We start from the raw sequence: 12,805 nt of genomic DNA, 5'->3' as shown, positions 1-12,805 counted from the left end.
AAAAAGACCGACTCCGTAGGGCGAAACATGGCTGTCTACCAGTGGTCATAGAGAAGAGTCAAGACAGCCGTGGGTGGGTCTCTAGGCTCTAGGGAAGCAGAGCCCTTGAAATTCCAGGCATGAGCACAAAGAGAAAGCCTTGTGTCAGCATGGGAGGCCCAAGAAGACTTTCCCCAGAAAGCAACCTTGGCGCTGACTGCCCTGTAAAACTCATTACAGGGTGAGGGTTCATTTTGAATAACTATTCCGAGGACTGCTTTTTATGCCTTACCCCACAACCTAGCTAGTTTTGCTGCGTAAAAGATCATGATTCTGCCTCCTATAGATTTTAATCATTTGAAAGTCACTGAAGGCTACAACGCATTACTCTTCGACCTTATTTAAATTTACTTGAGAAAACTGAATATCATCATTACGCTTTTGTAACTAAGGAAAGTGGTAGATGGCAAAATAGTTATGACTCAGGACTGAAAGTCTAATTAGAGAGTATTCTCAGGGTAGCCCCGTGAAATCTCTTCCCCAGCCTGTGCTTCGGATAGGCTGTGAGTAACCAGGGGATTGTAAGGAGGAGGGGAGGGCTGGGGAGATGGCTTATTGGGTGAAGTGTTTGCCGCCCAAGTGTGAGGACCTGAGCTTGGATCCCCAGCACCCACAGAAAAGCCAAGTGTGGCAGTGCAGCTCTGTAACCCCAGCCCTGGAGGGACAGAAACAGACATGTTGTGGAAGCTCACTGGTCAGTGTAGCCCAACCAATGAGCTCTAGGTGCAGCAAGAGACCTGGCTCAAAATAAATAAGAAGAAGAACAGCAGAGTAAGACGCTAGGTGATGGTGTTTGGCCTCCACCCTCACACAAATGGGTGAGTGCACCTGCCTGTCACACACACACACACACACACACACACACACACACACACACACACACAAAGAGGAAGGAAGGAAGGAAAGAAGGAAGGAAAGGAAGGAAGGGAGGGAAGGAAGAAGAAAGGAAGAAAGGAAGGGAGGAAGACTGACTGACTGGCTGAGGCTAAGGCAGCCTCTGTGGCTGCCGAGGCACAAATGATTCTTACTGGGAACATAAAGCTCACTCTCACCGAGCCTGATGGCTCACAACTGAATTACCCCTAACCCCATCGTGAGCCTCTCCACACTCATGCCCACTCAGGAAAAGCATGCTCTGACATCAGTGAGTCCATGCACTCAGAAAGGATGTCCCTGAACTCACCCATTTGTGTGAGGGTGGAGGCCAAATTAAAACAAACAACAACAACAACCAAAAAAAAAAAAAAAAAAAAAAAACCGAGAGACTACTGTTGAGAGAGAAGGATTAGGAGTTCAGGGCTAGTCTGAGCCACACAGATAAGACATCGAAAGAGAAAGAGGTGGGGGTGGGGCGCAGCTAGTGGGTAGTCTCCATAGCTACATATTTTGCATCCACCAACTGCAGAAATATTTGCGATAAGTGTTGCACCTGTGCTTATGTGCATTTTATTTCTTGCCATTGTCCCATAAGCAGTACATAAAAACAATGGCATATATTGTTTACATTGTACTAGATATTATAAGACGGTGATGATTTAAAATAATGAGAACATGTGCAGAGGTTACTGCAATTCATGCTCCGTTTTATATAAGAGAATCCAGATTCTGGCATCAGTTACTCTCAGACCAAGCCCCCACAATGCCAAGGGAAACTGCACTTCCGTTCAGAACAGGCTTTAAGGCTGGAGTAAAAACGCCAGAGATGATTTCCGACCCAGTGCCAAAGAGTTCTTAGTTTACGTTTAACAACAGAAAGAAAAGTTGGAGTGGTAGCTCACGACTGCCGTGCCAGCGTGTGGGCGATGGATCAGGATAATCAAAAGTTCTAAGTTACCCTCCGCTGTAACTGAGGCCAGCTGGGCTAGCTGAGACCCTACACCAAAAAAAGTAAGACAGAGTTGAGGAGGTAGGCCAGTTGGGAAAGCGCTTGCCTGGCAAGATTGAATGCCTGGGGTTCTGAGGAATGAACCCATGCAAAAATGAGAGATGAGGGAGTAGGCTCAGCCGTTAAGGGCACTGGCTGTTCTTGCAGAGGACTTAGAGTCAGTTCCCAGCACTTACACGGAGGCTCGTGATCATTTGTAACTCCAGTTCCAGATATCTGACACCCTCTTCTGGCCTCTGCAGGAATGAGACATGCATGGGGTACACAGACATCATGCAAGGGAAAAAAAAAAATCTATGCATTAAATAAAATAAATCTTACAAAAAAATTGGTGAGCACGCATGAAATCCTTGTGCTGAGAAGAGAGAGGCAGGTAGATCCCTGGAGTTCACTGGCCAGGTAGACTAGACTAGTTTGTGAGCTCTAAGCCAGTGATAGATCCTGTCTGAAGAAGGACAGCTGTGTAGTTGATCTCTGGCTTCTACATGTGTATGCACACACAGGAACACAAATGCACATAGGAACACACACCCACACAAACAGGAAAGGGAGAAGAACATTATTTCTTTTTCTTGATAAATCTAAAATCCCTTCTTTAAAAAAAAAATCTCTAAAAGTGTTCAGTTACTTACTTCTTAGGAACAGTGTTCCAGATATGAAATTATGACTCAGCCCTGCTTGGTGAATACAGACTATCTAAACCAAGAACTAAGTGCAGACTTCAGACATGCAGCATCCCTGTGCAACCAAATACTGTTTCACTTGCAATAATAAAAGAATAATAATCTTAAGTTAGAAAAATATGGTTGCATTTTCCTATAGCACTCTTCCCCGGAAACAAGATGGAGTAAAGCTCATTTGGAGCCTTACCCATGAATATTCTGCTGCTTGGGTGTTAGCAGGTTCTCATTGCAAATCCCTTGTATAAGGCTGGCACCAAAGGAGAGAGAATCTGAAGGCCAGGAAACCTCAGAAATTCCACAGAGACCTTAGGACAGAGCAAAACACCTAGAAACCGAAGCTTGCCCTGAGCTCCCTCCTCATGCAGGAATTTTCTTTATACAAGTTAATAAGCCTTGCATCTTCCACATGAACATGAGGGCATCGTGACTACAGACAGACAGACAGACACACAGCAAAGCAGGAAGTTAGGTCCTAAAACCCAGGTCTCCTGAGCTCAGCCTTTGTTACTCGAGTGGTGAATGGTTAGGTCAAAGTGTCCCGAGCCCTGGGGAAGAGGAGGGACCCATGATGGCATGTTGGAGAAGAAATCAGGGGAGTCAAGACTTCTATGACTACCCATGATGGAGCAGAAGCACTGTGCTTCCTTTCCAGTACCCATAAAGCTTTCACGAAATGAACGCTTACTAGATTTCCTGCCTCCCTGAAGACTGAATATATTTGCCTTCTTTTTACAAGCGCTCATCTTTCATTAAAGTATAAAGCGCCTTCTTTTGAAAACTCCGTCAAAGCACACCATCAGAACTTCCCCCTAAAAAGAGGCAGGATTGTTGGCCCTTCTAGAAAAGACAGTTGCCTTGGTGGAGGAAGATGATGTTGCAGACCTCCCTTGGTCCCCTTGAGCTTGGTGGCTGGCCAAGTTCAGCATGTTCTTGTCAAAGGACCCAGTAGGGAGAGGACCGTCTGGGCTCCATCTTGGAATGTATGGCCACTTCCAACATTGCCACCCTAGAGACTTGTGCCCAGCCTGGACGTTGACACCTCAGCGCTGCCTTTGCCAAGGGGGCAGGAATTGTGGGGCCATTTGTCTTTCCTCTGTTGTGGAGCTTGGATGAGCATCTGACGGGGAGTCTCAAGGGTGACAGAAATCACCTCTGCGGCCTTCAGGTCAGCCTAAAACCAGTGTCCTCTGCCCACTGCCCAAGTTCTCCTCAAACTACCACTAACAAAATTGCTAACGGACCTTTCTTGTTACTAAAGCCTGGGGTTTTACCCCATAAACCCAATAAAAGCAGCAGTCCTCCGTATGCCAGACGCTTGCTAGGGACTGCTTTTTGGTGTCTCCTTCATTCTTAGGACATTTGGGCACTGCCCCTGCCTTCTAATCAACCAGCTCCTTGACTTCTGTGACGTCGTCTGTGGGCTTTCTCCCAGCTCCATCCCTAGTTTCTTTGCTAGAGCTTAAAAATTCATCTTCTGCCCAGCATGGTGTTAACACGCACTGGGGGGCAGAGGCAGGTGAATCTCTGTGAGTTCCAGGCCAGCCAGGGCAGCATAGCAAGACCTTTCTCAAAAAAAAAAGAAATAAAAAAAGAATGTGTCTTCCAACCAGATGTGGTAGCACACACCTGTGCACTTTAGCACTCAGGAGGCTGAGGAAGAGAATTACCAGGTCAAAGCCAGCCTGGACTATACAGTGAAACCCTGTCCTAAGAAAATGGGGGGTAGGATTAATCTTCCCCTGGGGTTCTCACTCCACCCTAAGACACCCCACCTGCTCCCACCTCCTTAGCCACCCCACCAACATCTGCGTTTCATCTCTCATTTCTTAGTGATCAGCATGCTGAAGACGTAAAAGCATCTCTCCGTGTGTCTTTGCCGAAGGATGCTCCCCTCTGGCATCGCAGTCTCTGCTCAAGGCTGCTTCATCTGTGACACTGTACCACTCATTCCTTTCCTGTGATGTCACAGAGAGCCTCTTGCTTCTTCGCCCTCAGTTGTGGGGCTCTTCCCCCTGTCATCCGCGCTTCCACCTCAGTCCTGCTGGAGTCTGCCCTTTGGATGTCACAGCGGCTTCCGGTGTCCCTCACTCCATCCTCCGTGCAGCCACCAGAGCTGACTTTCTCGAGTCCCTCCCTACTTAGCAGTGGATCTGCTCTTGGCAGGGAAAGTTCTGCCTTTCAAATCTACTCTACCCTCCTTCCCTAACCATTAACCTAACCCACCTAGAGTTCTCATTTATAGGTGTATGTGACTTTGTTCTTACTACAACCCCTTTTCCCTGTTATTGCCCCTCAGATGGCTGTTTACCCCCTCCAAGCCAGCTCAGTGCTCCCTAGCCGGCAATCAGTCTTGACGAATGAATGTGTTTATTAATACCTGCCTTGCCCTTTCAAGGTGAGCATTTCCCGATTCACTGTTCCAGCAGTACTCGGTTCACATCGCCGTTGTTGCGTGTGTCAACCCTGTGGCTCTGCTTCTCGTCCAGCTCAGCCAAGAGTGGGTGCTGCGTGAGCCAAGATGTGCTCCTAGGCTGCCATGCCCTTCGTCCCTGGAAGCCATCTTGCCCAGCTGTTTCCCACTTAGATTCTCCTCGACACAGCACTAACTTGGGTGGCCAGTTTGAGCAGCGGCATTCCCACAAAATTTCACATCCTTGAAACGGACCCTGAGCTTTCCATTGACTAGCACAGTGGGGGGGCCCAAAAAAAAAACGACTCAATGGCTGAACAAATAACAGACGGGTGTTTCTTAATACTACATAAAATATTGGTGTTTTTTCATCTTAATGTAGTTATATATTGTTTCAGGTTACAAATAGGTCTGTCCGGGAGAAAGTACTCATGGCAAGAGATGAGCGAGGTGATTTGCTGAAATCCATTGTTACGCTTTGCAAAGAGTTCTTCACACAAAATTCAGTCAACAAAATGATTGCCTGTGCTGCCCCGGCCTTCCTAATCACAAATTCAGCCACTGCTTTGCCTTCAAACTAGCACACAGCATGTGATTTCTTCTAGCCTTGCCTTTGATTTGTCTTGCACATTTTTCAGAAGTGGTTAGGAAAAACATTCCAAACATGAAAGTATGTAATGTTATATTCCATTTTTTTAGAACGACTTTTTTTTTTTTGGCAATTGTAAAAGAAAATTGGCAAGTCTAGGTAATTTTAAAACTAGTTAAAATTCACTTCAAAGGGGCTTCTCTTTATGTACTATCTGGAACAATAAATTTTAAGTAATACTCTTAGTAAATGTCTTCATCTCTGAAATAGATATAGTAGCTCTCAAAAAAAAAAAACACACCTTGTGTCAGGACAGTGAGGACAATGTCAAAGACCTCTTCTAGGGATTCAACAAAAGGTACAACATAACCATCACCACTGAGTGCAGTGAGCTTCACTCATCCCGTTAAAAGCCTTCTTTAAATCCGGTCACATTTCAGAATTTTTTTTAATGGGATATTGAGTGATATAAATAAATCAGAGAAGTCCCTATCCTTTTCCCGAGTCCCCTGATGTAGAGAGTTGGCTGGCTAAGGCTCAAAGTGGACCTTTCCTGCATGCCAGCCCCAAGGTTCTGCGACCCAGTAAACAGAAAGATGAGAAAACAGAGAAAGAAAAACAGGCAGGGCCAGTGAATGGCTCACTGCATCTGCTCCCGTCCAGGAAGGCTGCTCTCTCCTTCTGTGGCGTCCTCTACTTTTTAATGAACTTACACTGTCGGTGAACTGTTGAACCAGTTTCTTTTTCTCACACCTTTCCATGTGTTTTCTCTCCTATTCTGTCCCTACCTGTCTCACGTGGAAAAATCCATCAGGCTAACTGTCAGGTGAGTTCGTCTCCGATGTTTAATGTGATGATTAAGAGGATGCATGGAGGAAAATGAAGTAAACAAGGCTGTGGGTGACTGGTGATGAATGGCAGGGCTAAGCAGGAAAGGCACATACTAAATCACACGGAAACTTTTGGCGGCTGAATGAACTGAAGAAGCTGCAGACCCCCGCACGTGAAACCAGTGTGAGCATCTGTCATGGGAGCTTAGCCTGCAGGAATATGGCCGAGCTGTGTGATAAAGTAGCATACCTGTCTGTCTAGCATTTTGCTGTGGCTGAGGACTGCTCCTGGAAGGCTTGGTCATCATCAAGCCATTTAAAATCCTGCGTGGTCCTATGTGACTCTGCTATAACTATTATATCCGCTTCTGGGATTTGGCCAGGACCAAGGACAGTTTGCTGGGATGTACTTTAAATCCCTGTTTTAAGTCCATATGAGGAAAGGACAGCGATGGCATGCATTTTGTTGCTGCTGAATGCACCTTTGGAGTTAAATGTGATGTGGTTTAATTCTTCTCAAGGAGACAGACACAGAGTTCACTGCCCTCCTGCTGGCGTGAGGGGAGAGGACACCCTGGAACCCCTAAGAAGCAGCAGGACCAACAGACACTTTACAAGCCCGAAGCATGGCTATTGACAAGAGATGAGGCAGCCATTGAAATCTGATTGTGTTTGGTGTGTGTGTGTGTGTGTGTGTGTGTGTGTGTGTGTGTGTGTGGTTTTTAGCTTCAGTTCATTTTTATCTTTCAAGAGGAAAAAAAAAAAAAAGATGTGCTTCTGTTGCTATGCAACACGCACTGCCCTAACAGCATTCTAATTTTAATTTCAGAAGTCTACAGAGCAAATGAAGAAGGTCCCTACTATTATTCTTTCAGTCTCGTATAAAGGAGTCAAATTTATTGATGCAACAAATAAGGTAGGTTCCTAATAACCTCTCTTTGGTTCAGATGCCAGACGCAGTCCTGAGTACGGGATCTAGAATCCTCATACACACACACACACACACACACACACACACACACACACACACATACACACACCCCTTTTCATCACTCCTCCCCCTCCTCGCCTTCCCACATCCTGCTTACACCTACAGCTGTAAATGCACACATGTGTACCCACTGGCACACACAGAAAGGCGTGATTCATTTGGGGTCCTGTTCTAGGATTGCTTTGCAGATTTTTGCCCTTACGCTTCACAGTGTTCCCGCTAGTAGACTGGGGCCACTTAGCAGTCATGTCCCTTCAGATCTGGAGAACAGTAAAACAACAACAGAATAACCTATTAAAGGCATGGTGTCATTCCTTCGTCATAAGAACGTCAGTAAGCGAAGAGTGAAGACACTGGTCTTTGTTTGGTTCTAAATATATATGTGTGTGTGTTCTCGCCTTTGGAAACTATACTTGATCTTAGCCAAAAGGCCAAGAAGTGATTATCCCCTCTTTTGGTACAGGTCACGAATACCTGGTGTAAGGAGCTCATACTGACATTTTGTATTCTATAACTACCTTTAATTCCACGCTCCTGGGTGAAGGGAGTTGCTACTGTTTGTTTTCTTAAGAGACACAATCAGGAAAGCAGCTGAGGACATGCTGTGTCTTTGTTCTCACGGTGGGAACTCTTGGCAGCTCTGAGGCCAAGTGTGGCCAGCTGGATTGTGTTTCACTTGAAAAGCATCTTAGCGTTCCCATCAGAGCCAAGACCAAAGAATCCTGGTGCTAACCTCGAAAGCTTAGGTGTGGTCACTGTCACTGTCGTAAAAGCTGACTGGCTTCTCACAAAACCCTGAAGGTCCATGTGCTTTACTCCTCCACCCTTTCAACTGATAAAGGACAGAAGGAAGAGATGAGGTGATCACCGTTTGTAAACGGTGTTTGTCTTCCGCATCGCTCACTCTGATCTTGCCCTTAGACCCACTCCGTTATTGAGAGTCAAGAAACAAGTCAACTTCAGCAGTGGTGACAGGGAGCAAAAGCCACTGGAATGCAACATGAGGGAAAAGTCGCATGGACAATGACCCTTTGTGTCTATAAACTTAAGCACCTGAGTCAACCCCTCAGACATTTTCCTAATTACTTTTCTATAAAATGTTTCATTGGCAGTTGGATAAGCCCAGGTATCCCTAAATATGCTATGGAAAACAGCCTCCCAGTTTGGGGAAAAACTCTAGAACTCAGGCAGAAAGCCTATAACACAGCACTACCGTGATGGCTAATAGTAGCCCAAGTGTGCTAAGTACCTTATCTTTAATGATGACTCAGCTGTGCAGTATGTCATTGACCATTAGGATGTCAGATTACAATCACAGAGACTCCAATCAGAACAACCCTTGATTGGCTTTTTTTTTTTTTTTTTTTTTTTTTTTTTTTTTTTTTTAGTTTCTGGTACATAAAATTGCCTTATCCTTAAATCAGAGTTAAGTTGTTTAGAGAATTCTAGTGTTGAAATGTTCATTGAAGATATCATTGCTTTTGGTCTATCTAATGTGAAAGAAAGACTTTGGCACTTGGACCCTCCACCAACACACACACACACACACAAACACACACACACACACACACACACACACACACACACACACCTCACTCTAGCCTAGAGCAACTGTCTCTATCCTGTTGAATTGGAAAAGCTTGAAGAGCAGTGATGAGTTTGACACTCTCTGAACTGAATTGGATTCTGGCAATTTCCAAACATAGGCCATTTGCTCTCGGAAGTTGTTGCCGTCTGAAGGGTCAGGTCTGTCATTCAGTGGTGTCATAACCACCTGTAGCTACATCAGTAGCATCCTCTCTGCCCAGACCCCCACCATCACAACAGTGAGGGAAGCTTAGCTGGGCCTGCAGCAGTTTGCAGAGAGACACATAGAGGGATGTAGTCACGGATGCTCCTGTACCTCTTGAGATGTTTCTGACTCAGTCGCCAGTGACGGTGCAGAGACCTCTGCTCGCCAACCTCTTTGAAAGCATCAGCACAGGAAAATATGCAAAGGACAGTCTGTGTACATAAAGACCATGAATAAAGAAGATCAGGGTATCTTTCAAGTCCTTGCACTGCGGTCTGTGACAGATGTTCAGGAGCAAAGGCACAGTGCATCTGGGGGCTGGTGGTACCAAGCTGTCTATGACTATCAACTCACATCTGGTTCTTTAAAGAACCAGAGGACATTTACTTCAGTTGGCTGTGTCACGGCTCTCGCCCAACACGGCAGTGTTGAAAGAGGTTGGGTGACTCTGGGAGGATAGTCTGACAGTGTCTGTGTGAGAGGGTGAAGTGGGCATTGATCTAGAAGACAGAAGAGAGATGAGTATAAGGCTGCAGAGAAGCCTGGGAGAAGCGAGACCGGGGCTGAGGGGCTGGCTTCAGAAGGTGTGAAGGATCCGCAGCAAGGGAGAAGAGGTGAACTCAAGTGCTGTGTTCTAGGTTCCTTGCATTTCCGCCACTGGAAAGGGTTGTCTTGGTAGGACACTTGAAGAACTTGTGCAGCGGAAGTGTGCATGGGGACCACATCATTTCAGGCGCTCCTGGCCACGGAGCCTGTGCTGAAGCACACACACCTCGGTGTGTTCCCACAATGCTTTGCGTCTTCAGCATATGTCCCTCGGCCTTAAGCTGGTAAGGTGGACAGGGCTGTCCAGTCCACACAGACATCTTAAGGTCCCTGTCCTTTGACCAATGTCTGCCCACAGGCACAGCCTATTTGTCATGAAGTTTTCCACTGCCAAACCTCGTACATTTTCTATTACTCCACAGCTACCTTCTACCAATTAGTTTGAAGTACAATGAGTAATTAATTATATGTTCATTACCCTTCCTTTCCTATTAGCCCCCATTAGAGAATGCAAAAGATGAAGCCTCCAATGAAGCATTTCTTTTTCAGTCAGTAAAGGAATAGCTCTAACTGAGTTCATGGGGAAGGGCCAGGCACCTGGTTATAAACACATAAATGTATTGCCTAGCAACTTAGGAAACTAATCACTAAGCCTGATTTAAGAAGGAAGAAGCAAAGGGGATCTTGAATTTGAAATGGAACTTGGAATAGACTTAGTCCTAAGATGTTTTAGGGAAATCACATCTGCTTTCGGAGATCAGCAGCACAGTATCAGTCCCCGCAGAAACCTGGCCGCTACGACTCCAGCTGTTTGAAGACTGACCTTTCTTGAGATTAGCAGGGTCTTCCAAGAGGTGACCCGGTTCCCACATCCAGGAATGACAGAGGCTTGGGTCACATTTACCCTCCTGTGCTCTCTCCCTAGCCTTCCCTGTGACTGTAATAGAAAGAGTATGGGATTGGAGTCTTTCTCACTTCGGTGTTCAGGGTTTTTTTTTTTTTATTTGATGACAACTTCAAACATATCAATAAGCGTTCGTTGTTTTTCATAGCACACACTTCTCATAAGCAGCTGGGAGTCCCGAGAGACCACAATTGGTCTGTGCCGCAGTCTTCAGCATTAAGCACCCCACGGGGCATCCTCAGTCAACCACCTCTCAGAACGCTGCCTCCATCCTGGTCCTTCTCTAGAGGGAATACTTCAGTCCCTTGTTGGGAAAGAGTCTGGCCTGAGGAAGTGGTCGGGAGACGCTCTCTGTGGCAGCATAAAGACTGAAGGGTGTGGTGAGGGTAGATTCCTAGGCTGCATCCCTTTGGAATCTCATGCCCTTCTTCAAACTGTCATATTAAGTGTCTGGACCAAACAGTTCTGTTCCCCACACACCCGCCACATACAACTGTAGCTGTTTCTCCACATGATGGAAGGTGGTCAGGCGGAAGTTGAAAGGCATGAAGCTGCCAATCCCTAGCCAAAGGAAAGGAGGTGATCCCCTCCCCAGGCCGTCTCATGAGCCTTCCTTAGAACGAACATTCTTAGAAATGAAAGCTAACAACGTACAAGAGTCTGATCTTCCACTGAGCTACAAACAGCACCTCATGATAACATCCCCTTTTAATCTGTGGAGTAGCCACAGTTGATGCGTGACTGAAGGGCAAGGGACCCTCTCTTCTTTGAATCTTCTCCAAGGGGTGAGCTGGCCATCCAGTTTCCACAAAGTCTGCAGCTGCAGAGTCCTTGGCCTTGGATCCATTCCAGAGATAGACAACTGGCCTCACTGTCCCCAAAAGTGGATGGTAGTGAGGGAGGCAGTACTCAGACATCCCAGTCCTCACCAGGGTCTACCAGGGATATATCACAAAGGCCTGTGAATATATACCTTCTTGAGGGTAGACTATCTTAGTGGTATCGCATTCCTCCTAGCTGAGACATTTTCAACAGTGAGGAAAGATGACATTTGTATAATACAAGCGTCACAGATGCCTCAGAGGAACTTTGAAGCTGATCCTGCGACTGGGGGTGAGCTTCACTGGATAATGGCTCCATTCTCTCTGCCACACCTGGCCTCATGGGGACAAGAAGGAAAAGCCTTCAGAAAATCCCAGGGAGGATTTGGAGGCAGGAGGACAGAGCACTGGAGACCCAACTTACTTGCTTTGTACTTTTGCCCAGGACCACAACACCGTCACAACGAATCGCAACTTGATGAGAGAGAGAGAGAGAGAGAGAGAGAGAGAGAGAGAGAGAGAGAGAGAGAGAGAGAGAGAGAGACTGCCACTATCTTATAGTGGTAATTGGACCTTCAATGCCTTATGGCTCACAGTCCAGGTAGTATCCATCGTGACAGGGAGGTCACAGGGAGCAGGAGATGAAGCAGCTGGTCACAGTGAAGAAGCAGAGAGAAACGAGTATTTCATGTTCAACCACCTCTCTCCTTTTTGTTCAGGCTAGGAATGGGCCCATAAATGCTACTGCCCACTGTAGGCAGGCCTTCCCACCTCAGTGAACAGTAATCAAGATAATCCCCCACAACCTGCCCAGAAACCTTTCCCCCAAGTTGACAACACTACCCACCACAGCAGGTAAAGCCAACCTTGAGTCCAGACTTCTGGGGTCCAACAATGGCAGTCCAGTGATGGCCAAGACTTTCCACATGTGGTAACAGCACCTTCAAAGACGACACAGACCTTAAAATTCCTTCTAAAGATCCACGGGTTCCTAATTCAGTGTTCTGGTTAAAGAAATGCTACCTGAGTGCGGGAAGAGGACCAGGACTTTCTATGTTGACGCTATCTGGCAATACAATGTTACTTGTTTATCGTTTCCAATTTCCATTTGAGTTATTTTTGACAGAGCAGCTGCACACAGTGTCAGCATTCAAGGCCACAGTGAAGAATGTCTTAATTTAATTTTCTTTTATGTGTTAATTCCGTAATTGCTTTCCAACCGCAGAGCTTGGTAGAGTGAGGGACATGAAGTACTCGCTGAGGGTGCTGGCAGGGAAGGACATTTTGTCAGTGTTTTTAAGCATTGATGAGTAGA

At 46.2% G+C, this 12,805-nt stretch overlaps 1 protein-coding gene across 2 annotated transcripts in view; it reads left to right on the top strand.

Annotated features, from left to right (window-relative positions):
* The window catches only part of Anks1b (ankyrin repeat and sterile alpha motif domain containing 1B), a 77,949-nt gene that overhangs the window by 41,034 nt on the left and 24,110 nt on the right, over positions 1 to 12,805 (top strand). For both annotated transcript variants that reach the window (XM_059245701.1, XM_059245700.1), the window contains exons 5-6: positions 6,421 to 6,432; positions 7,266 to 7,352. In XM_059245701.1, the coding sequence (XP_059101684.1) occupies positions 6,421 to 6,432; positions 7,266 to 7,352 (99 nt within the window). The remainder of the gene's footprint in view (positions 1 to 6,420; positions 6,433 to 7,265; positions 7,353 to 12,805) is intronic.

This window comes from Peromyscus eremicus, chromosome 18, assembly GCF_949786415.1.
Source record: "Peromyscus eremicus chromosome 18, PerEre_H2_v1, whole genome shotgun sequence".
In the NCBI taxonomy this organism is placed as follows: Eukaryota; Metazoa; Chordata; class Mammalia; order Rodentia; family Cricetidae; genus Peromyscus; species Peromyscus eremicus.
The sequence above is the reverse complement of the archived record's forward strand: the minus strand, read 5'-3'. Positions and strand labels throughout refer to the sequence as shown.